This window comes from Bactrocera oleae, chromosome 5 (genome assembly GCF_042242935.1).
Source record: "Bactrocera oleae isolate idBacOlea1 chromosome 5, idBacOlea1, whole genome shotgun sequence".
NCBI classification, from domain to species: Eukaryota; Metazoa; Arthropoda; class Insecta; order Diptera; family Tephritidae; genus Bactrocera; species Bactrocera oleae.
The window spans coordinates 29219431-29247220 of NC_091539.1; the positions used below are offsets into that span (position 1 = coordinate 29219431).

The 27790-nt window shown below is 34.7% G+C and overlaps 1 protein-coding gene across 1 annotated transcript in view; it reads left to right on the forward strand.

The window, feature by feature from the left end:
- Positions 1–628: 628 nt before the first annotated feature.
- The window catches only part of LOC106623859 (uncharacterized), a 29732-nt gene continuing 2570 nt past the window's right edge, over positions 629–27790 (forward strand). Inside the window, exons 1-3 of the mRNA XM_014243484.3 lie at positions 629–1130; positions 16223–19092; positions 22294–27064. Of these exons, the coding sequence (XP_014098959.2) occupies positions 16251–19092; positions 22294–27064 (7613 nt within the window). The 5' untranslated portion in view covers positions 629–1130; positions 16223–16250. The remainder of the gene's footprint in view (positions 1131–16222; positions 19093–22293; positions 27065–27790) is intronic.

Sequence of the window (27790 nt, forward strand, 5' to 3'; positions counted from 1 at the left end):
ATTTGGCTTGAATGTTTTGTATGGTTGTATACATGCTTACTTTACAGATTTATATCAATAAGACTGAATAAAGACGCATTTTGTTGTTGAATTACGTTTATTACGTTTTGTAAATCCTCTTCAAATGTCTGGATTTTTCCATAAACTCAATAGTTATGACATTTTGTGTTTTATTCTTATGCTTTCGCTAATAGAAATAGAGATGAATTAAATCGTAACAATAATATAAATTAATTTCTTAACATTCATATGAAATCTGTCTGCGACTATCCTCTTGTTTTGTTTCTGATAACAAAACCGATAAAATTGGTTTTCGTGACACGCAAAACCAATACAATTTCTGTTTCGAACGTCAAACCAATAATATTATATCTGAGTTCATGGCACCTACTACATTTTTTTTATCGGTTTAAATTCTAATTCCGACAACTATCATATTCTACAACACCCCTGAATAAATGAATTATTTGCCAATTTAGTTTTGTTTTTAATATTAAAACGATGTCAGATTCATAAATTTCCCAATTGGATTTCTGTTTCGAATAAGATCGAATGAATATATATGATATAAGGATAAGACTTTTTCTAGGTAAAGTAAATGTTGTTGGCAACACTGTTACAAGTCGACATTTTGACGAAGTTTAACTCGTTCGATTTTTACACCTTGAGTACATAAATATTTTCTATGCAATACAATAAATGTATTCCAATAAAATAATGAATTTAATTACATTTCGGGTAGAATTGTGAGAGTATAAGTATTACAGAATGTATGAAATGTATTGTTTTTGATATAGAAGCCTTAATTACTAAAGGCTGGAACTGACTTACGTCCGTGTACTGCGGTAGGCTTCGCCGTCGCTCGCTGTGTTCGGTCGCCACTGTTCTCGCTCCCACAGCTACTACATTGCCATATCCTTTGTGTTTTGCGTGCTTGTTACGCATCGATTTGGGCTAAACGTTAGATACCACCTAACAATATTTAGGGTGTAGTGTTTTGCTATTAAATGTTATTTATGCTCGCTAAAATGTGAGAAATTTTGCGAAAGTTATAAATTAAAACTTAAAAATGCGGCGACATATCCAAGAAAAAAACTAGATTTTATTATCATCTAGGCTATTGTTTACTGGTGAGTTCTTTCTATATAGTAATACACGTTGTATAATACATAGTATTAGCAATTGCACATGCAAAAGTGGTATGTACATTTAAAATTTTCCAACGATAATAAGATCGATCAAAACCTTTTAAAAAAAGTTTAACTATTCAAACTTTATTCAAAAATACACCATTACCATTCATAAAAAAATGTTAAAGGAGTGAAGTGGATCAAAGAATAATTAAAAGAAAGTGTAATTTACAATTACTTCATTTGATTGTATTATACACACATAAGGAAAATCAGCTCTGTAGACAATGTTTTGATACATTGGAAGTAATTCTCAATTAAAACATACTATACGGCGTCAAATAAATATTAAGATCTGAGAGGACTCGAATGGTATTCGGTTACTGGAGTTTCAATCTCACATGTTGCAATGCTTTTTTTTCCTTCAACTCACCTCAAAACTTATTGAACGCACAAAATTTAGAAATGTGTATATTTAGTATGAAAAAAAGTAATTTTTATGACAATTTCCACCTTAATGCATATATTTTATAAATTAAAAAAAAAAAATATGGTTAATGTATAGTTTGTCCACCAATTAAGGAGGCCTCATAAATGGAATTTTTCTTTAAACGTTTTAATTTGACGCGAATATTACAAATCTATGAGCGGAAAGTGAAGCCGCCAGTGCTGAAAGGAGTTTGACGCGATTGAATTATGAACACCCCGGTTTGGACCGACCAGGGTTATTTTTTTGAAGCGCAGGCGAAGGCCGCCAGTGCGGAAAGGAGTTCGACGATCTCCAAAATTCGTCCATACCATCAAATCGCGGCGCAAAAGAAATTGTGGCAGTTACATATCTTCATTATTTTTTTTTTTTCACAAAAAAATGTTTAACTCGCTGAAGTGGTTATTACAGCTAAGTGATCTGAATTCTTCAGAATTTTGCTACCACAACAACAACAACAACAACAAGTGACTATGTGCAAAGTTCGTTAAATATATTTGTAAAAATATACATAAATTATTGAAAAAAATTACTTTCCGTTCACTGGCTTGTAATGTTCGAGTAAAAATAACCCGATTTACAAAAAAAAATAATTTATATAGGTATTAATAATAATTTTTGAGGCCTCCTTAGTGGGGGGACCTAACTATACATTTACCAAATATGTTATACCTATACAGTGTATCACAAAAATAAGTATGCAGCGTGGTTATCTGTTTTGTCATGCGAAAAAAAAACCTTAAAACTAATATCATTAACCAATTTCTTTTTATATTTTCAATTATTTCATATATTTATATGTCTCCAATAACAAAAAACCCAAACTTAAAGTAATAATTTTTCAAAATACAGAAAAGAATGTTCCAATAGCTTAAAATTACGTCACTAAAGATTGTATGCACTAAAAATAAATTGCGAAAAAAAAGGTTTATTTTTGAGCTTTGATGGACGGTTAATATTTCGTTGGATAGCCTGTGGATATTTTAATTGCACTCAACTTGGATGGCATGGACTTCACCAGCTTTTGGGTTACTAAAGGTGGAATCTTGCTCCATTCTTGGATTAACGCAGCTTTCAAAGATTCTTTGCTGGTTATTTGGTGTCTTCTGATTTTTCTTTCTAAATAATCCCAATCCTCAATAGGGTTGACATCAGGAGATTGGGCTGGTGTTTTTAATTATTTGGGAGTTTTATAAAGAAGCCGTTCCTTAACAATGCGAGCGGTGTTTTGGATCATTGTCGTATTGGAATACAAATGATCCTTCAAGTCCCAATCTAGCCGCACTTTCGGTCAAATTTGCTTTTAAAACGTTAAGGTTCATTGTATGCTCAATGAACACAAGATTACCTACTCCAGATGCTGCCATACATCCCCACACCATGAGCGACCCACCACCATGTTTTACCGTGGCAGTCGTATTCCGTGGATCAAGCTCATTATTCACTTTTTCATGTCCATCCGAGCCAGAAATATTGTATTTACTTTCGTCCGAGAAAATAACAGAATTCCAGAAATGTTCGTCTTTATTTTCGTGCTCTTTCACAAACTTCAATCTTTTTTGTCTGTTAATGTTGTTTATGAATGGGTTTTTACGGACATTACGACCATGGTAGCCAGCATCATACAGTACTCGACGAATAGTTAGGGGATTGCAGGTTTTACCAATCTTGTTTTCAATCTCTGTACTCACTTTTGGTGCACTCTTCTTTGGGTACATACTGAAATGGTGAATTGCATACATACTTATGTGACATGATTTTTGGTTTTTACTGAGAAAATCCAACGGTTCTTAATAACGGGAAACGTGAATGACATCGATCTATCATACTCAAGAAGGCGTAATTGTTATTGTAAAAAACACGAAAAGAGTTATTTTTATCTTGCAATTGATATGACTTTTTTTATGTATACATATTTAATTAAAAACGAATATATGAATGCTATAAAAAAATTCAATTTACATATTCTGAACCATTGAATATTTTGAGGTTCGGCTTTAGTATACAATTCCACAATTTCAGGGTATGGTTGGATAGAGGAGATTCTCCAAATTAGGAATACTGGAAACTTATAGTTTTCGAGATTTAGTTTTTGAGATTTATTGTTCTTTTATATTATGCACTTATTATTTACTAAGACTTCACTACATTGTTTATACATATTTAATTTATATCAATTATTTTAATATTTGCTTTAAATAAGCATTTTACTTTTTACACAATTTTTGTTATATGCACAATAACAAGAGTTTAGGTTGACAAATAATAAGTTTTTTCATATCTACATATTTTGCAAACGAATCAAAATGAATAAAAAAGAGGATTATACAAATACATGAACCATAATCCCTTCGTTCCCTTCTCTTGGATAAATCCCGGTTTTGGATCGTCCAGTAAATAGTAGGACGATAAAGGTATAAGGACCACCCGGTGTAGGATCGGCCAGGGTTATTTTTCTGAAGCGCAGCCGAAGGCCACCAATACAAAAAAGAAATCTAACCGAAAAAAGTAATGTTAAAGAGTATATGGCTACACTTATTATTATTTTTCAACATGGATCTCTTTTGTTATTGTGCATATAACTATATGTGTAAAAAGTAAAATGCTTATTTAAAGCAAATATTAAAGGAATTGGTATAAATTAAATACCAACCATACCTATTTTAAACCTGAGCCGTAATGGTTAACATTTTTAAGGAATCTACCAAGATAAATAAATGCAAAATGCTTACATTAGGTGTTATTTTTATTGCCATAAATTAAATATTTGTACAATTGCGTTATCCATCTGCATTTAGTGATATGAGTTTATGCTTCTTAAAGTAATATTGGGTAAATGTTAGAATAGCATCCCCTATTAATGAATTTGAAAAAAAATTTAACATTTATTTAAAATTATTTTTGTATTATTTAATGCAAAACAAATGCGTAGAAAAAAATAAGTGAAATTTTGGAGGAATATAAAAGTAACAATATAAGTTTAAAATTCATTATTAATCGCACTTTAAATAGTTGAATTTTTTAGCTTTAAATGCAAATACATATCTCAACAAGTAAGGAAGTTCTAAGTTCGGGTGTAACCGAACATTTTATACTCTCGCAACTTGCAAGGGACATTACTTCAAATATTGTCAAAATTTTATATTAAAGTAAGTATTGATCCGATTCAACCCATTTTTGACACAAATACATACTATTATCCAGAGTTTAATTTATTAATTTTATTATATGAATTTCAATTATATATCTTACACATTGACCGATATTTTCGCTAAAAAGTCAACTGGGGTCCACATATTAAGTACCTAGGAGCTTAAATAGTTTTGGTTCGATTTAGACAATTTTTAGTCACAAGGTGGCATACTTTAAACGCGTTATTCACGCAAAGTTTTACCCCGATACAATCATTGTTGCTTGCTTTGCATAGTGGAAAGTGAAAGAATCAGATGGAATTTGAAATGGTGTTATATGGGAAATAGGCGTGGTTGTAATTCGATTTCGCCCATTTTCGCACTATAACATAGAAATATATAATATGTACCGAATTTGGTTGAAATTGGTTAAGCAGATCTTAAGATATAGGTAGGCGCGTTCGAGATGGCAATCACGACAGCAGTGTTGATATTTGTCAAAGTATCACGTTCTGCGTGAATTTTTGGCAACACTTTCAACAGCATAACGTTCTGCTGTCTTTTTTTGCACGCAATTTATGCAAATAATCGGCAACACTAAATTTTTGTCTACACATCACCAGAGTATCAGAAAATATGCAACACAGTAGCTGTACTGCTGCAATTATATCGTAGCTCGAACGCACCCGTATTCACCTAAAAGTGGGCGGTGCCACGCCCACTGTCTAATTTTGAAGTCGGTTCCTATAAAGTCATCTCATACCATCCCAGAGATAAAATTTAATGTCTCTGGCGCGTTTAGTGCTTGATTTATCGCGCTTTTAGAAGTTTTCACACTGTCGATAGAGGTGCTAAAAACATTTGTTCTCAATGAATTTTGTTATTATAGCTTTAGCGGTTTAAGAGATATGCACATTAAATCGATTGGGACAAATGATGATGTCGCTTCCTAATGTGATCCTGTATACCAAATAACAGTCTTGTATCTTATTGTGAAGCTTAGTTATGGCAATTTGTTTGTTTTTGATTAATGGCGTTTTGTGGGCGTCCCAGTGGTTCGATTACGCCTATTATACTCTGTAGCAACAGGTTGCAGGAGTATAAAAATCATAAGTCGCGGCAACTATATACTACATATAGTATGTTCTTAATTTGCGCTTAAGTACTTGATTTATAATTGATTACTTACTTTGACATCTGGCGTCTACAAAATTCTATTCCTCTAAAAGCATCCACCACCATTTTAAATTACCTAATTAAATTTTTACGCATAATATTAATTAAATAATATGCTGGTGGCATATTAACTGACAATATTATCAAACCCATTATGGTAGTAATCCAACATATTATAAAATATTGTCTTAATTTTGTTTAGATATCTTCTACCAAATCAATTCGAGGCGCGGGTATCAATAACATATATTGAGGGCGTGTGGCTCTAGACCAATTTTACCGTTTCTCTGTTAGTTGGGTTTATGTAATCGGTACGGACTCGAATTTTTATCCGGCCAAGGACACTCAACTTGTCATAATTCCTCCATTATTAATTTATTAATACAGGGAAGCTTTCTGACGCTACAACAATAACATCAACAACCGATTTCCTTTATATTCAGTGGTAATGGTTAAGAAATTTTGTCCATTTAAGTTCAATAAAATATAACACACATTGACCGCAATAAACGGTTTTTAATGTACACATACCCAAAGGGCCAGATTTCAACCATTTTCGCCACCAAACTATAGTCTATGATAGATGATACGTTCACTTTTTGGTTAAGAAGCCTTATATATTTACCGATATGTTAGCATTTCCAGCAAAAAATATACCACGGATGGCAAAATTAAAAGTTTATAAACAAATGTTTTAATATTTGGGTACTTTTAGTGCTGGCTTTTCATTGTTATTTTAATTTAATAGTTGCGATCTTTCAAGGTTTTCCCTACCTACACCTACAAGCAACTAATTTAATTTGTTTTTGAAGTTTTGAAGTTCTAGTCGAAAATTAATATTTAAACAAAATTAATTAAGCTTAATTCCAAAATAAAAATTGCACCCTTTTGTTTTTGCTGCGTGGTCTTCAAAAAAATATAATATTTGCTGTAATTATTAAGTAGTGATAGTTTGAGCTCGTCATGGGTGCAGTCGATAGGATGGAATACGAATCCACGAATTACAATATTTTTGGAACACGTATTATATATTATATGTTGAAGATAGATAAATTGTGATTAAAAAAAATGGAAACGGGAAAAGGTAACGGAAGCTCAGAAAGCTTACTACTACTACTAGTACCCTACTACTATTACAATACTACTACTCCTACTACACTAATACTTCTACTACACTGCTACTAATACAAATACTACGAAGTAAGTAAGTAAGTACTTCGTAATATTTTTTTCGTTTACTAAACACTTGTTCTTTATTATTTTTATACTCTTGCAACATGTTGCTACAGAGTATAATAGTTTTATTCACCTAACGGTTGTTTGTATCACCTAAAACTAATCGAGTTAGATATAGGGATTGTATATATAATTGTTTAGGATGAAGAGTCGAGTTGAAATCCGGGTGACTGTCTGTCCGTCCGTTCGTCTGTGCATGCTGTAACTTAAGTAAAAATTGAGATATCTGTATGAAACTTGGTACACCGACTACTGTCACGCCCACACAACGCCATTAATCAAAAACAAATAAATTGCCATAACTAAGCTCCACAATAAGATACAACTCTGTTATTTGGTATATAGGATCACATTAGGGAGGGGCATCTGCAGTTAAATTTTTTTTTTATAAAGTGGGCGTGGTCCCACCGCTAATAAGTTTATTGTGCATATCTCCTAAACCACTAAAGCTATAATAACAAAATTCATTGAGGATAAATTTTTCCACTTCTATCGACAGTGTGAAAATGGTCGAAATCGGGTGACAACCCCGCCCACTCCCCATATAACGGTACTGTTAAAAACTACTAAAAGCGCGATAAATCAAACACTAAACACGCAGGAGACATTACATTTTATCCCTGGGATGGTATGAGATGTCTTTATAGGAACCGCTTTTAAAATTAGACAGTCGGCGTGGCACCGCCCACTTTTAGGTGGAAACCCATATCTTGCGATCTGCTTAACCGATTTCAACCAAATTCGGTACATAACATTCTTCTTATATTTCTATGTTATAGTGCGAAAATGGACGAAATCCGAATACAACCACGCCTACTGCCTATATAACACAGTTTTAGATTCTATTTGATTCTTTCACTTTTAATATAAAATGTTGCCAACACCTGAAGTCATTTCCCGGGATTTCATGACCCTTGCAAGTTGCGAGAGTATAAAATGTTCGGTTACACCCGAACTTGGAACTTCCTTACTTGTTTCACATGTTATCGCTCGGAATCTAGAATTCAACTAGTCTCGTCAGAATGATAAATTAGAAATATATAATTTTATAACTATCTCGATTAGTTTTATGTGTTGCAAACAACCACATTATACTCTGTGCAACATATTGCGAGAGTATAAAATCCGCGAAATCTACATGTTAATACACATATTTACTGTTTTCCGGCGACATGCCTGTCTCAATTATTTAGAAAAGGCGTAATTATGTATGTTGCTTGAATGACATGAATAAAAACAACAAATCCAAATTTGTTTGCTGCAAATCTATCAAAAATCGTAGGTTTATTCATGTGATCTGAAATGTTACCAAATTGTATAGTCTGTCAACTTTCGAAAAAAATTGTACATATGTATACCCGCCAGAAAAAGTCTGCGTACACTTATCCCTTTTTTTTTGTTAAAAATAACTTTTATATACTAAATTTTAGAGCATAATCATATGCTATATTACTAGTATATTGCATAATCTCATAGCATTTAAAGCAATGAAAATCTGACACCATAGTTTTAAAAAGAAAAGGCTGCGTACAAGTAGTAAAATGGGGATATTCCCTACGTAATAACCAAACGTAAAAAGGGCGGAAAAGTGATAGTAATACTTGTTTTCGTAAAAGTAGTAATTTTAAAAGATTTGGTTATTAAATTTAGAAGATGGAATCTCGCCTAAAAGAGAAGAAATAAGCTTCTCTGAAAGGGAAATAATGGTTAAATTTTTCGAAGAAGGAATACATTCTTTCATACAAAGATTAATAAAAAAATTACAAACATACTGGCGTTTTGTATCTCGGCGCCTCCAGGGCGGCAAAAAATACTAGCACAGCGTGAATCTCGTAACGTTTTGTAAAGTGTGAAGCAAAACCATCGAATTACTGCATCCAGAATTGATCAAAATGGTAAGAAATCCTCTGCATCCCTCTGCACTGACACCATTCGATTCGCAAAATTAAAAAGGAGGCTTTATGGTCAAGTCGAACACCCCGGGAGTTTTGGTAGAAAGTTAAGAATGATTTTATGGCGAAAAAACGGACACGACACTCGATAAGGAAATATTGATGCGTACTGTGAGGAACGGTGGTGAAAAAGCAATGATATGGGCGTGCATAGCTGGTAATTATGTAAACCAAATGAATTTATAGAATCCACCATGGTTAAATATGCATACCTTAACCGTTCCCACGACAGTCGGGTCTACGTAACCGGAAAGGACCCGGATTTTTATCCAGCCAAGAACTGTATACTCGGCAGAATTACTACAACAACAACATGCATACCTTAATATCTTAAAAATAAATTTGAATCAAAGAGCGGAAAAATTTGGAACATTGTCTTGGATGCGACTTTTATTTTCTACAGGATAACTACCCGAATCATACAGCAGACATAGTTGAGATTTATCTACTCTACAACGTTCCCAAGCAGCTTCAAACACCACCTGATTTTAATCCCAAAAAGCGCATATGAGATTCACTGGGACGTAAAATCCGCCAACACACAATTACCTCAATATATATGCTCAAGGATGTACTTATATCCCTTCCATAGAAACCTCTAAGCTTGTCTATTCCATGCCAAAACCCTTAGGGGAAGTTTTAAAACGTTGAGAATATCAGACTTCCTATTAAATTTTAAGAATAATTCGTAGGAAGACTTATGTACCTTGTACGCAGACATTTTCTAATGGATTTTCTATTCGTCCGTATGTGTTGTTTTTATAAGATATACGAACACAATATAAATTAATAAACTAAATATTGCAATTTATTGCAATATCTAAATAAACAATTCAATCGACCCAAAACATTCCCACAGACAATTGGGACCCTGCATAATATGTACATAAATGGCAAGCATTGGCAAAACGTTTTACACCTAAAGATAGCAGATGCCAACTGCAACACCCCGCTCAAATAGATATACTAGTATGCAGCGACCTAATACCGGTAATAATTGTTGAAGGTTTTGAAAAAAGTTTAACTACCCTTTATAAAATACTATATTCGGTTAGATTCTAAGTGGACTAGTTACAGAACCAGTTTCCACATCAACAACTCAACTTGACTAAAATTCAAAAGAATACCATAATTCACAATTAAGGGAATTTAATTAAGACCCCAGAAAATCAGTATTGTGAAGATTTCTTCAAAGCCGGAACTACTAGAACAAAAAATGGTACAAATATATGTAATTTAATCAAATCACATGAATATGGTATATTTCAAAAAAAAAAAAATGTTGTATCCTACTTTCCTAAAATTTGAAAAGAAATGTACAACAAAAACACTGGGTATCCAATGGAATCCGATATCTGACCACTTTTCATCCACTACTGTCTACTAATATCCGAATTATCCACTATAACAAAGAGGTACATTTTATCCTCTGTGGCAAAATTTCGCTAGGATTTCGCACACGCCACAATGCGATACAGTGACGCATCTAGATTTACAAAAGCAAAGTTCGCTCTTATCGCATCTATCTAAGCGCTTCTCATATGGATTATGATAATCAGTTGTAAAAACCTTAAAAAAAAGTAACTAGAAATTACAAAACTATGACAAACTGACAGCCCTAACCTCAAGGCAGGTTCTCAAAAGGTCTCCCATTCTGGCCATTCTAAATAAGTCGATAATCAATAAATTGTAAATAACCGCCAATAAAATGAATAAATAAAAAGACCGCATATATAATACAATAAAAAGTCGTCAACATGATAAATAAAATGAATATGCAAAATAAGTTACTTATCTCAAGCTTTAATCTATGTACATCAAAATACAAACTACGATTAAAACCAAAATCGCATCTTACAGCTAATATTCGTGCCCTCGGCTGCTCCACCAGCAGCTCGAAGAAATACATATAACTTTTACAGCTAATATGTGTATTACTAGGCACACCTTAATAAAACACACCACACCTGAGAAAACTAACAGGATTAAACCATGCAGGAAGATATCATACCTGTCTTCAACACAATTCTTTGGATTCACCACATTCTTTTCATCAACAGGCCTGAGTGCTACGTCAACACCCGACTACGACAACGATACTGCGCGCTACTCCGGAATCCTTTTTTCGGCCGACATAGCGAACCATATATTATTTTTTCGTTGTCATCTCGATGGACAGCCCCATTCCAAGTCATTTCACTATACTTTATTAATTAAATTAAAAACGTGTGTATGTGTATAATAATATAGTAGTAGAATATTCATTTTACTTAAACATTAATTGCAAAGGTTTGTGTTAATAATAGCATTTTAAACTGCGTCCTTATTTATTCAGAAATGTTACAATTAATTGTTATTATCAAACTTGTTTCCTTTCATGATTAATTAAGTTTTATAACTTTTGTACCTTCTTAGTGATTAACCTTATTTTAAACAAATAGTTCAGGTATTAAAATTTTCAAACGGGCCAACCATATACTCTCAAACTGAAAATAGTTCATTACCAAAGATGACATGATCAAAACAAATTATTTCGTAATATACAAGTAGTTGTCAAAACAGAATTTTTGTTATTTAAAATAATGCAATTTTATGGTGACATTACTGTGAACAACAGGTTATATTTACAGAGTAATAGAATATGTGAAGCTAATAGTTTTATAATCACCTGAAAATTTGATTGCCCCTTCCCTTTTTTCTGTTCTAACAAAGTCTTCATATAAAGCCTTTGCGAGAGTATCATCGTTCGGTTCTGCAATAACATATCACCTTATTTACTTTATTAAAGTTCAATTATTTAAAATTAAGAAATATATCAAAGAATGTCTAAAGTATAACCATTTTTTCTTCATATAATATTAAATTTGAAGGACAAAAAAGTATGGAAACTTAAAGTGTTTGTGGGATGGGCTAAGTTTACTAAAGACTTTGTGTTGTTATTTTATTTTGTTTTGAAGTAATAAAATATGTCAATAATTCTAACATGAATTTTGAACACATGCTTATGATTTGAAATCTATTTTTTTTAATTATAAATTGTTTTGTCTTAACATAATTGAGGCATAAACTATCCTATCTTTTAAGTTGAATCAAATTAGACATATTGTGCTAAATTTTACTAAAATCGGTTCAATAGTTTAGGATTTTACCCCAGACAAGCAACGTGATATGTAATTTTTGTGTATATGGATATGTATATTAAATATACATATTTATATTAAAATCAATACAACAACTAACACAAATCTCAATATTCATCATATTAGTTCTGTGGGAAGTAGTATATCCATAATTTGCATTAACGAATGACATAATGCTAATTAATATATTCTCACTTAATAAATTTAGATAGCTTCTACTGAGGTATAAGAGATATGAACTCAAGCAAAGGGACGAAAATTAACTGAAGGTGCGCATGCCGATAAAGGCCGATTTTATTTATATTCAGCCAGTGGTTAGGAAAGCACTTAATTAAGTGGTTAAAGAGCACTGAATTTTTGTAAATTATCGCACATATTGACCTTGATAAACTGTTTTAAATCAACTGAAAACTCGAAAATAATTTTATTAGGTATTTAAGGACTCCACTCCCACCTCTTATTAGAGGCGGGACCACGCCTATTTTTAAAAAAAAATTTTAACTGCAGATGCCCCTCCCTAATGTGATCCTGTGTACCAAATAACAGTCTTATATCTTATTGCGGAGCTTAGTTAGGGTAATTTATTTGTTTTTGATTAATGGCGTTTTGTGGGCGTGGCAGTGGTCCGATTACGCCCATCTGCAATACCAACCGTCTCACGGTACCCACAAACATGTCTACCAAGTTTCATAAAGATATCTCAATTTTTACTCAAGTTACAGCTTGCACGGACGGACAGACGGACGGACAGACAGTCACCCGGATTTCAACTCGTCTCTTCATCCTGATCATTTATATATACATAGCCCTATATCTAACTCGATTAGTTTTAGGTGATACAAACAACCTTTAGGTGAACAAAACTATTATACTCTGTAGCAACAGGTTGCGAGAGTATAATAAACCTCAAATCAGATATAGATGATACAAACTGAATTAAAGGAATTAAATTTAGTATACCAATTTTGTTCATATTCAGCGCTAACTCATATTATTTTAGAGTCTGCTAGACTCGATTTCACATATTTTCGGCATTAAACTATAGTATATTAAATTTTGATATTGAACCATAATTGAAGTTCGTACAACAAAGAAAGGTGTGTGCGACGTAATATTGTGAGGTGTAATAATAAAAAGCATAACAAACATTATATCTTATTTTCCTGTATCGTTTACTTACAAAATGCCACCCAAAAAAGTAAATACAACACAACAGATTTGTGGTTATAGCTCAGACATAATCCGGGATAAAACGCAGCCAAGTATTCAATGTGCGGCTTGTCGACGTTGGTTTCACTCAAAGTGCACCAACCTTTCATCCGATGAGTTTAAATCCATCGCCAACAGCATTAAGAAAAAAGGAACAGCTTGGAACTGTGACTCATGTGCAAGTGACATTAGTGTTAAGACATGTGATTTATTGGATTCCGATGAGGATGCATCAGATGATCCGCCACCGTCAAAGGATATTGAAACCTTACTCAAGAGAGACTTTGAACGTTTTACAACAAATAATAATGAACGTGAGTTCAGGGACCTAAAAAAATCAGTTCTAAGTGAAATCAAGGACTTAAGAAAAGAGGTAAGCAAACTGTCAGAACAAAACGTCTCGCTATCAAATCAATGTTCTGCCTGGATGACAAACTTACATCAGTTGAAGACAAGCTAAACGTAGATATGACGCTGCCTACCAGCCAGGAAGAGTTTTTCACTGAACTGTCGGAACGAAAACGCCGTGAAACCAACGTGATTGCCCTAAATATTCCTGAGTCTGATAAAACTGCTGGAAAGGACCGTTTAGAGGATGACAGAACAAAGTTAGTCACAGCTTTGCCTCCCAGTCTCAAGGATGAGGCCACTGAACTCAAGTTACGTAGACTGGGTCGTCCTACACCTGGACGTACACGTCCTCTTCACATTACCACCCGCTCAGCAGCCGATGCACTTTCCATTATCAAATACAGACCAACAGACGAAAACTCAGGTTTTATTTTCAAGACTTATCTAACTCCCTCTCAACAACTTCATCTGAAAAATTTGCGTCAAGAGCTTGATTCAATCGTGAAGAGCGGTGATGACAGTAACACAATTAAATATATCCATGGTGTCCCAAGAATCGTTAAAAGAAATTTTTCGTTCGCTCAACGAGCAAGAAGAAAGTATCTTACGTCCACCTGTGCTACCAGAACGTCAGAGGTCTGCGTACAAAACTCTCAACATTTCAAACAGCATTAGCGGCTAACCAGTACGACGTTGTATGTATTTCGGAATCCTGGCTTCACTCCCTACACTAACACGACAATCGATAAAGTTGAAAAGGTGCAGAGTAAATTCTGTCGCTGACCTCTGCTTTTTCTACAAATTAGTCAATAAATCACTGATGCTCATGAGATCCTAACGAAATAGATTACTAAAAACATCGAAATCCAAGAAAAATTATGTTATCCATGGTCCTCAGAATAGACTGGCTAAATTAGTAAATTCACTTCAAGGTGAAATTGATTTCTATGGAGGAACATACGCTGCTTTTACCGAAAACACCAAGAGACACCTGCTCGTCTGAATTACATCTAAATCAAGTCTGAATTACATATTAACTTACAATTATTTGAATAATTTCCAGATATTACACTAATATACCCCAGCTACTTTTGTATAATACTTGAATTCTTTATTATATCTATGTATATTGCCGATTGGCGTTTAAATAAATAAATAAATAAAATATTCAGAATTTCAATTTTACTAATATATTTTACACATTAAAGCAGACCGCAAGTTTGTAATTCTTACAATAGGTATATGGGGTTAATGGGTAGTACTATTTGTGCAAAACTTTATTCCGATGACTTCATTGTTGTTAGATTTGTATAATGTAAAGTAAAAGAATACGATGGAATTTTACATATTGTTATGTAAGATTCCTATTTCGCTCATTTTCACACTGTAAAACAAAGATGTCAGGATAGTGTTGTGTACCAAATTTGAATTTGAAATAGGTGCAGTAGTTTCTGAGATATACGATTTCAAATAACACTCTTTGTCCAATTTTGTCACCGGCTCTTATGATTTTTGTACTTTTCGGGTGAGGGATTTAATGTAGTTGACGCATTTATTTATTGAGTTATCCCACTTTTAGTAGTTTTCAACATAACCGTTAAAGGGGGAGTAGGCGTCGTAGTCATCCCGTTTCACCCAGCGTCACACCGTCTGGGAAGATACCGAAAGGATATAGAGATTAGTGAGATATGAACATTAAACCTATTAGTGGGTGGAGATACACCCACTTTATGAAAATGCGCTTACTGCGATCCGCTGTACCAAAATCCAGTTTTATTTTTGTGGTTGCGAAGGAACACGTGTACACTTTTTGCTTAAGTTATCGAGACAGACGGACGGACAGACGGTCTCCCGGATATCAACTCGTCTGGTCATCCTGATCATTTAAATATGCATAACTATTTTTATCTCGACTAGTTTTAGGTCATACAAACAACAGTTAGGTGAACAAAACTATTACACTCTGTGGCAGCATGTAGCGAGAGTGTAAAAATATATATAAAATTTTTTTTAATTATACTAAACGTTTACAAGTTTATAAGACTTACAAAAAACTGTTTTGTATACAAATCAGTAGAGCTTACTCCCTTTCTGCGATGAAATTTTCAACGATTGTTTTATACTTCCATAACAAAGTTTTATTTTTTTGTATGTATTAAGCACCCATGGAACTCGAACTGTGGATGAGATTTTAAGACACATATACATATGTAACATAGACTTCTGAAACACTTCTTATAAATTAGTTGATTGAAGTTGTATTAAAATTTCTAATTTTTGTAAATATTTTTGGATAAATTTAAAAGGCTTCGCAATTTCAAGATAATTTGTAAAGTTAAAAAAAGATGTTTCTTACTTGCATATATATATATATGTATGTTCAATAAATATATTTAATTTTTTGTTACAGCTAAACGGCATCATTGCGGATCTACAAAATGTCTCGCTTTGGATTGCGAAGCAGTTCGGATATATTCAAAGTCTCTGAGGAACAAACAAATCGCAAGAAAATAAGTCCCGACAGTAAAATGTCATCAAAACGAAGTTGTCAGAAGAAAAAGAAACTTATTTACTTGGATAAAGATGAAAGATTGAACGAGTCTTGCCCTAAAAAGGAAGAAAATAAGTCCTCGGTTTCCATTATGTGTAGTTTGCCTCTAAACCGATTAAGTGGATTTATAGAGAAACTTAAAACAAACAATTTGAGTTTTGAAATTAAAAACCAATATAGTAATAGTAGTTCCCATAAAGACGAAAAAGGAGTAGATGGAATAAATTTGTGGAACAAACAATATACTGGAACTGTCTGTGACAACGTTGGTTCGAATCATCAGGAATTCGACGACTGCACTTCATCTGTTGAAGAAAGTATAAGAATTCTTTGCTTGTACTGTGATAAAAAGTTCACGTCCTACAAAATGCAATTGAAACATGTAGAAAAGTTTCACATTCAACATAAGAATCGCAGATGTAGTGGCCGCAATTCACAGGTGGCAGTACTAAGCGATCCAAAGAAACAGCGAAGAGATTCATGCGGCATCGTAGTAGCCAAATATCCGGGATGTACATACTGCAAACGATCTAGGACTAATCAAATTGAAGCATCGATTAAGGATTTAAACGATCTTTTCATTCATTTCATTGATTGCCATCCGGACAAATATTTTGGGTGTAAAACATGTGTACAACGCTTTCCAAATATTTCTAAATTGTCCCAACACTTGCAAACCATTCATAAGGATACACAACAGACAGATGATAGTTTAAAAAGCAAAGATTATGATTTAACTATATCGGAAAAGTATGATATTGAAAAGAGTTGTCGAGACAAATTTAAACTGACAAAACCGCGTTGTTCTAAAGCACAAAAGAATGTCAATGCTATTAGCATTGCGACTACATCTACTGAAGACCCTATCCCTACGAATTCTAATACAATAATGGGTGCTGAAGAACCAATTTTATCTAGATTAGGACTAGCACAAAATCGACTACCCAATAGCAGAAAAGGTATTCGTTCCCGAAAAGATAGTATCCTCTCAGATTCTATACTCAAGCCTGATCAGCCATCTGTTTATATGACAGCAGTTAAAGCTCGTAATAAATCTGGAAAAAATGCCATCAGAGAGAGTGGTGATGCCGAAGTGGTTTTTCGTATGCCGACAAGAACGGAAATCTTGTCCAGTGTATTTGATGAAAACTTTTACAGAGATGTGGTTTCAAATGTTCGACATAATCTATTATATTTTTTGGATGGGAAGCTTTCGGGAAATGTGGGCAGTGCCATTAATATGAATCCATCTATTTCTTTGATTAAACATCAAATGCCAACTATTAAAAGTACGGTAGCTGAAAGTCCTATTGTCCCAGGTGATCGAAATATTATAGATAGTGAGATTCATGCTGCCACAAGTCTGTCAACAACTACAGCTTTTCCAACGCTCTTAACTGCAGAACAGTATGGTGGCGATGTGGCTTTATCCAAAATTCGGAGACCACATACAAAGCATTCTTGGAAGTGGAAGTGGGATAGTGTCAAGAAATTTAAGTTAATAAATGAAGGTGGAAAAATAGTAAAGAAAATGAAACAACCAATGCTGGGACTGCGCGATTTATCAAAACTGGATATGTGGACTCAACTGTCTATGCGGCGAAAACACGAAATACAACAATATATTTTAAATGTTGGTTCCCATTCCAATGAAACTATACGAGAAGAAAAGCAACGTATAAATGAACAACTTAATTATATTCTGGACATGCGCTTATTACCTCACATCATTTTGGAACAAAATGAGCAAGCAATAATCAAAATCGAAAACGATGAGTTTGGAATATTATCACATATGCCAAATAGTGAGGAGGATGGATCGTATAACATTCTGAATCAATCATTTGTCGATGAAACCTTTTTTTCCATACTACAACTTTCACCTAATCACGAGCCTCTTTTTAATCAAACACAGCTTGTATTGAGTGGAGAATGGGCGCGGCCACGATGTTATCTCTGTATGTGTTGTGGCGCGAAGTTCGAGAAGTTAAAATCATTGGAGGAGCATAAAATGTTTCGCCATTCGCACGTTCTTTCTACTCACTATGAGGTTGTTGGACGTGAGTTATTGGCAGGAAACTCGCTATGTCACTTATTTATACCTACTCGAGCACTCAGTTATTATGGCAATGAAAGTTACAATAACTCGAATATTGTACGTAAAATTGGTTGGAAAAAGAATGAATTGATTCACATTAGTCGAAAACTGTTAACAGGTTCAACAGGAGATGATGACTCTTCTGATAGTATACAATCGACTTTAAATAGTTGCACTTTAAATGTTTACAGTGTAAAACATAGCACAACCACAGATGAGTGTGACACTGATACAAAAACTACTTTAGACATTAATACCGGATCACCATCTAATAGTATGCAATCGTCGAATTCCCTTTTTACGGCACCGTCAAAAATGCATCCCAAATATAAGGAGGCATCTTTAATTTCTACAAAATGCTCCAAGTGCACTCGCAGATGTAATGGAACTTTGGATTTGTATCGGCATATGTTGGATTGTTCAGGTGATTATATTTGGTCTTTAGCGAAGAAAAGAAAATACCGTTATTATTGTGGATCGAAAAAACGGCGCTCGTGGAACAAGCATAATTTCGCGGAGTTGCGAAAAAAGCCTAAAAAAATTTCAAAACCATCGCCGCCATCAAATGACACTGAAGAAAGCGTTTCTTCTTCTAAAGTTAAAACTCCATCAAGACAGCGTCCCAGTGATGGTAAGCATTCAGGGAGACTAGATTGTATTGTATAAATAATTTTTGTGCTACAAAAGGCTTCTTCAACAGTAAAAAGATTCAAAGTCAGTTTTTATACTCGCAACATGTAGCTACAGAGTAGTTGTCTGTCCGTACATGCTGTAACTTGAGTAGAAATTAGAGAATAAAGATACAAAACTCTAATTTGGTACAACGAATCGTTTTAGGGAAGGACATCTGTGGTTTGAAACTCTTTTTACCAGTGAGCGTTGTCCCGCCCCTTATAGTTTTAATATATATATCTCCCAAACTCCCTTCTCCCTTCTGACCCATTCTGGCATTGAGTCCAACACGGGCTCGGAACAATTTTTCTGCTGTATTTGCCCCAAATTCCACCTTGGTTAGGTGTAATACATGCACTGGATGGAGCCATCTTAAGACCTGCTCAGGCTTTAAGACATGCAGCGAGGGGAACACAAGTTATGTGGTCCCATGTTGCAAACTCACTACTGCGACCAGATGGAATAAACATTTTAATTCTAAAACTTCTAGGATGGACGGGCGTAAGCTACCTAACCAAGATCCTCAACCTGTTGCTGACCACTCTTCAAATACCCGTAGGGAAAGTCGGAAGAGTGGTCCCACTACTGAAACCTGGAAAACCCCTCAACCAAGAGGACTCTTATCGCCCAATAACTCCCCTTTCCCCAGTAATAAAGACACTTGAGGTCTTGCTACTCCCGACGTTCACTCACCACCTGGGTCTAGCAGACAACATGGCTATCGCAAAGTGCACAGCACTACCACTGCAATTAGTGTCATAAACGTCCAGATAATTCATGGCCTAAACCAAAAGTCACCCTGTGAGAGGACGATCCTTGTAGCGTTGGACTTGTCAAAAGCTTTGGACACATTCAATCATACAATGCTACTTGAGGACATAGAGCAATCAACGCTCCCTCCAGGACTGAAGAGGTGGACCATTAACTACCTGAGCGGTCGGCAATCATCCGTACTGTTTCGAAGTCAAAACTGTAAATTAAGAAGAATTAAACAGGGGTGCTGGGTAGTGTTTTCTCCCCGTTAGTATTTAACTTCTATAATTCGAAACTGTCTTAACCACCAGAAGGAATTTTCATTTTATTGACGTCGGGTAATGGAATTGATGGCATGTGTTCAAAAGTAAACGTCTATTTCTCCTTTCCCGCACTGCATACTGCACTCCGGACTATTAGAGGATTCCTCTTGATGTCTCCGGTTGAACATTTGAACCACGAGGCCAGCATGCTTCCGGTCAAGGAACATAATGAGCTCCTCTCCAAGCTGTTCTGCTGCGATCTTGTCGAAGAAACAATCTTTGCTGTCGTCTGCTTGAAGCGGAGCCGCCTCCTATTAACATCAAGAGGTGCCACTAACACTTTCACCGAGTCCCTCTCAGTGAATGGCGTACGTGGAGTCAAACCACCACCCATTGCAGACGAAGAGCTTGATTTACCAAGTGAATCTAGAGTGACCCTTGCGCAACTTCGTTCTGGATACTGTAGCAGGTAAAACTCCTACTTATTCAGAATCTACTTCGACGTACCAAATATATGTCCAGCGTGGAAAGAGTCCCCAAATGACTCTAACCACCTCTTTGAATGCCCAGCGAGTCCCACTCATCTAACAGCCCCTCGAAACAGCACGTTTCCTGGGTCTCCCGTTAGATGACTTCGATGACAACCAACCCGAACCTTACCACCCAAGCGGGGATTAGATAATCGCTACAACAACCACACAGTGTGAAAATAGGTTCATATAACAAAAATTGATTCAATCAAAGTAATAGGTCAATACTAAACCTAGCTCCCATATACCTAATATAAGAAATTCAGCTTACCGGTGGTCTCTAATAGCAAATATGTTTTCGAGTAAATCCCCAATATACCCGATATAGTGATTCCGACTTTCCAGTTTGCTTCAAGCCGCCTATGCCGGTCAATATGTGTGATATTTTAATGAAACTTAGTGGACAAGTTTTCTTAAAAATAATGTGGTTTAGCGCTGAATGCGAATGATATTAGTCTATTCCTTGGTCTAAATCCTCATATCCCTCATATAGTGATTTTCATTTTCTGGTTGATGTTTTTCTCATATACAAAAAATTATATTAAATTTAACCTCTTTGGTTGAATTTAATATAAACATCCCGGAGACGAAACAAAACGTAGTATTGAAACTACAGGAGTATATCGTCTAAAGTATACCATAAATTCATAGAATGTCCAATATGATTGTAATTCTCTTATGCTTCTTGAATCTTAGAGAGTTATACGTAAAATTAGTATTGTAAAATCAAACTTTTGAATCGATAAACTGTTTGCATCTTTTGATTTGATGTGATTTTCTATGATTCACTGTGACAAGAGATGATATGTAGAATTTAATTATTTTTATAAATATATTTTTCTTTTGTAAAATTACTACAAACAAGAAAAAACGTTAACTTCGGTTGACCCGAAGCTATAATACCCTTCACAAATACAAAGGCCCCTTACAAGAACTTGATTCCGAACGTTCAATTTGTATGGCAGCTATATGATATAGTGATATGATTTGACCAATTTCTTCGAAGATTGAATAATTGCCTTAAAAAATAATACACGCCAAATTTCATGAAGATACCTCTTCAAATGAAAGAGTTTTCCATACAAACACTTGATTCCGATTGTTCAGTTTGTATGGCAGCTATATGCTATAGTGGTCCGATATCGGCCGTTCCGACAAATGAGCAGCTTCTTTGTTAGAAAAGGACAGGTGCAAAATTTCAGATCGATATATCAAAAGCTGAGGGACTAGTTCGCGTATATACAGACGGACAGACAAACGGACATGGCTAAATCAACTCAGCTCGTCACGGTGATCATTTATATATATACTTTATATGGTCTCCGACGTTTCCTTCTGGGTGATACAAACTTCTTGGCAAAATTAATATACCCTGTTCAGGGTATAAAAATCAACATAAGTTACATGCGACTACTTTATGGCGGTTATCCCTTGAAAATATGTAGAATTGGCAGATTAATATGAAAATAAACTGATTTAGGATAATTGTTTACCAAAAATTTTAATTTATTGGAAGTGTAATTTAAAACATTAAGCTTTTTTATCTTGAAATGTAATGTAAAACTGGTTGTTAAGAAGTACTAACAAGAATTATTTTTTTTTCTCTTTCCTTAGCTGAATCAATTAAAAAGATGCTGGAAAACTTACCGCCGAAACGCATTTGTAAAAAAATATTCCCGGCATTGACCAAAACAAAGAAATCGAAGTTTATAACGAAACATAAGATATACAATAGTCAAGGAAGGCTTAGATCTACACGGGCTAGACAAATTTCAAAGCTATCAAAGTCCAAAGTAAAATTTTCCAATACAACTACTAAAAGTAAGAAAAGATTGCATCATAAATCCGACAAAATGCTCTTGAAACACAAGCCCAAAAATTTACTTATAGTGAATAGAAGTTCAGAGAGTAACGACAATATAAATATTTTTGCAAGTAATCTAGAAAATGAAAATCATAGAAATGCTCAAATTTATAGCAATACTTTACGTCAAATCGATGTATCCTCTCAGAAAAGCGAGGCGATAAATAAAGAAACAGTTTTGGAAAAACGTAATACGCAATATGTTGTTGAATGTACGAACGAACCGGCAAAGAATCCAACAGATAATGTCACAATTCTGAATGAGAGTAGAGTCTGCGACAGCTTACGTTCAAATAAATTTGGGCAACAAACAGATCTTCAAAAATCGACGACGGTAGATATTTCGGTAAATTATGAGGCTAAAAACAACTCACAATGTATTGAAAATCTTACCTGCAATAAGAAAAGAAGCAAAAAAATTAATGACTGTATTGCGATGCTGACCGGTAAATTGGAGGAAAAACTAAAGACTGAAAAAAATTCATTAAACAAAGATGAGTCATGCATAGAAAAAGAAATTAACAGCGAAAGCAAATGTAAGTTAAGCAGTGAATGCAAAACGCCTAAGAGAAAAGCAGTTTCGCGAAAGATAATAAAAGTTGACAGTATACCCTCTCAGTCGTCAATAGCTAAAGCTGAGGTAGTGCTGCAAACTACAACCACATCAGCACCGATTATATCGAAATTGCCAAGTACTTCAATCGTAGCAAATACATCAAATGCAAAAATGTTAACAGTCTCATCATCAACAGTGACAATAACAACATGTAAACCAACGGTCAAAAATAATGTAAATATAAATTACCTCCCGAGACCTGCAAATATAAATCTGTTGCAAAAAAACAATAAATATTCTTTGTTGAATAAACAGTCCACACTATTGACATCAACCAATTCCAGTTCTGTTTTATCCGTAATGCCACCAATATCTTTGGCTCCATCAAATTCTAATTCTTTATTGCTACAAAAACCTTCCACATCGTTAGTGGTGGAAAAAATTAAAAAAGCAACGCCAGCACTGGTAAATACGAACACAATTGCTGAATTGGTACCTTCATTTCCAACACTGCCACTTAATCTTCCATTGCAAGCTATACAAGTCCATCCAACTCTTATACCGCCGTCGCCCCAGCCGCCTGTCTTAACAGTATTACCACAGCCATCTCTTTTATCAACGTCGATGCCTATCGCCCCTGTTGTACCTGTTGCTCCTATGGCGCCCATTGTACCCGTCGCACCAATGACACCTATAGTGCCTGTTGCGCCCTTATTCAATTCGGAACCACTCAATTTATCCAATACGAAAAATATCAAAAAACCAAAATTAAATGATTTAGTTTGCTTACCTTCATATCGGGGTGGAATACCAATGAGAAGACAAACCATTTGTGGTTTTGAAGTTAGAAATTTTATTCTAGAAGATCAACCTTTGGACCTCTCTAAAAAATCTAACAAAGATCAATCACAGGTTGTAACGCCCGCGATACCACTACCATCTATAATTAAGCCCATGGAGGTCCATAATATTCCTCCAATTGGCATGAATATGGCTATTGCGCCACATCAAGATGCTATTTTAAATAAGCAATTCTATTCAAATCTTGAACTGTTGAAGATTCCACAAATACGCAATCCTGGAAATTCCAACAGCAGTGAAGTAAGTTTTGTTAATTCTATCCCAAAATGTCCATCAAAGAAACGTAATGTGGGTAAACACAACAACGAACCGACTTCAAAGACAGAAACCTCGGCCAGAAGTAAGTGCAGTAATAAAGAAGCTTTAGTGAACAAAAAGGATAATTTAATGAAAGGGAAAAACTCTCAAAAAATGGATGATGAAGTTATTAATCATATCGATGATGCTATAAATTCGGTGATTAATGCTGTTAAGGCAAGTTTGCCAGATAATGAAGATGATGTTGGTGGCAAAAATAATAAGTGCAATAGCAATATCAATCAAGTGCAACCAGTAAATCTAATACCTCTTGCTAATCAGAGAAAAGCAGTTCAGACAGAGCCCCCTACAACGCCTACGCAAATTCTTATGTCGCATTTACAATTGCCTGAAACATCCTTGAATATTCAAAGGTGTAACGAAGAAGTAGCAAATGCCAGTTCAATGAAGCCTTTGGTGCTTCTACCTCAGAAACGTTACGTTCGATCGAAAACTGTAGATTGTCGTCCAAACGCGTTATTTGCCCCAGAAAATACATCCGAAAATATACAACAGCAAACTGAGTTACCCCTGGCTGAGTTCAACGTAATAAGCGCAACAATTACAGACCTTGTTTCTAAAGTCTCGGAATGCTCAAAAAGTGTTATGCCTAAAGATACACTTGAGAACCCAATTATAGAATGTAAAACGAAAAGTTCAAGTTGTGAAACCTCTTTTCAAAACTGCGAAACAGTATTATGCCAAAAAACAAATAACGATTTAAGTGTTTCAAATGAAACTGATAAGGAGCCTTCAAGTCTTCCGTCTGAACCTCAAAAGAAATGCATTTCTCCAGCAGTCGAAGTTTCGAATGAAATAAATCCAAACATTACAACTGAAGAAAATATGAGCAACATTAATAATACGTCATCTGGCTTCCACAGTTGTGGACAAGTTGATAGCACCGTGGAGGCCACGAAGAAACAGAGACGTAGACGTAAAAATGAGTTGGCTGCTATTGTCGCTGACCAACTTTTGGAAAGCTTTAAAATTGACAAAACCCGTCGTGATAACCTTAAAAAGTTAGAAAATTTAGCGTACGAAAAGAGTGAGGACCTGTTTGTTACAGGGATGTTATTAATGTCAAGTACAAAGAGAAATGTTACATCTGCTAAAACCGATCAACTAAGTAATGATGTAAACTCGAATAAAAATACTGATAGCGTAAATCGGCAAAGGCAAGAGCAAAGCAAAACCAAAACAGCCAAGGTGAAACACAAACAAAATGCTAGTAACAATAGAACCATCCAGCTTTCAGACTTAATACCAGCTCTCGTAAATACAAACAATAGTCCGAATGAGAAATGCAGAGACGATAAAAATGCTGTAAATAAAAGGAATAAAAAACGACAATCTCGTAGCAAAAGCAAACCTTTGGACAATGAAAATATAAGCAAATTAAAGTCATCTCTAGAGTCATTTTCTATTGGTATAGAAAAACAGCTTACCGAATTAGAAGCTAGAAACTCAACTACTATTAACGTTCCTGAAACAAAAGTATTAAATACTTCCCCAGCTTCTATGAGGCTATCTCTTTTAAGGCCAAGTATACTATCTGCCAACATTGAATCGAATTTAAATGAACACAAAACACCTATTATTGAAAGTAAAACTGCAATTTCCAGCCGTGATCCGCGGCTCAATAAGAACATACACAAAAATGATCATAATGAATTTTCTGAAACGGCACCAGCAGAAAAGGATAAGAATTTGGAAGAAATAGGTGATGTTGAAGAAGATAATTACCTTACAGAAATCGCTAAAAACGTAAACGAAAAGATAATGTCTTCAGAAAATGAAGAGTTTATGTTCGTAAATGATGGCTTTGAATTAGCTAATGAACTGCAAGATGATTCAAATAGCAAATTTTATAGCCGTCCACCAACATCTATGAGTGTTCGAAGTGCTCCAAACTTTAACGATGATCGTTCGAATTTCGGATCTATTTGTGATGAAAATACGAATACAGAAGTTATGGACATGGATTTAGAAGACGAAATGAGTGTGTACACCAGTTATTCACAAGATGCAGGAAGGAGTCGTGGCAGAAGAAGGCGTCGACGAAGAAGTATTTTGTTAAAGCGGAGACCAAAAAAACGTGTAACTCATGATAATACGGCAGAAAAATTCGAGTGTACATTGTGCAAAAAAATTTTCTATTCGCTAAACTCATTGACGAAACACAACATGACATTAGCCCATGTATCTAAATTATCTGCACAGGAGTACCTATTATCCAAAAAATTGGAGAACACATCAGTTCAGATTGTCCTTACCAATAAAGATACACAAAAGTATATTTCAACAAACTCCACTGTTTCTCGAAAAACAGTGGACAACAGTGATACAAATCGAATTTCTGAAGTGAATGATACAGATCTCCCACACCCCAATCGCTTGGAACAACGTATTCATATTGTCAATAGCATGGAAAAAAAGGAAATTATTGATAATGGCAAAGGTAAATCACCTTTTAACAACGCCCCACGCTTGAATCTCAATCCAGATGAACGATTGTTTTTCGAATGTTGTAACATATTGAAAGGGGCAGAAACAACATGTGTAAATAATGGCGAAGATAATAACATTGGCGGTGCATTCGATTACAACTTCAAAGACAAAAGTCAAATATGCATGATCCCAAGCAGTACATTCAAATCATTACCTGGTGAAATATCCAAGAAGCAGATGACAACAGAACCAGTTAGTTGCAAATCCAAAATCCCTCAACAAGAATTTAGAAGTCCTCCTGTTCAACAGGCAACAATTTTAACCAAAATTGGACCCACTACTTCCGCCCGAGATCAGTAAGTATAATTATTATGCACAAAATGCATTTTTGTAGTATAATTCACAAATTATAAATTTGTATTCCGTATTTTATTTCATTATGTTTATGAAATGCTGTAAATACTCTTCTTCAGCACAACTGTTACAAAACCTGGAATAATTAGTTTGATTTTTTCCACTAATCCTTCCAGTTTAAGATTCTACAGTGCTTCTCAAAAATATTAACTCAGGAATGTTAGCTGCGTTTTCTAGTTTACTTAGATCAGTAGCATTATATAATGTATAATCTTGTTTCATAGCCAGGTCAAGTAGTCAAGCCAGTACACCAGTAGTCTTACACATTAGATGTGAAAGATAATACTATACGGAATGCGGCCAGTCCATTGACGATTTAAACCTTGGTTCCACTATGCGAGTATAGATTCAGTCTAAATCAAAAATCAGTTATTAACCATGCCACTCCCCATATAACGGTTATGTTGAAAACCACTATCGCACTTTTGATAACTTACTGAATAAATGAATCATTTCAATTTCGCAGTCATGCTGGTAAGGGAGGGCTTTAATGGGCGTGGCACCGCACACCTTAAGGTGAAATCCTATACCTCAGGGAGTATGTACCTGACCGATTTCAACCAAATTTGGTGTGGGAGATTACCCAAACATTCCTATTAGACCCTGTGAAATTGAGCGAAATCGCGTCTACTTCCCATATAACAATTTCCATCTGTTTTTGCACTTTA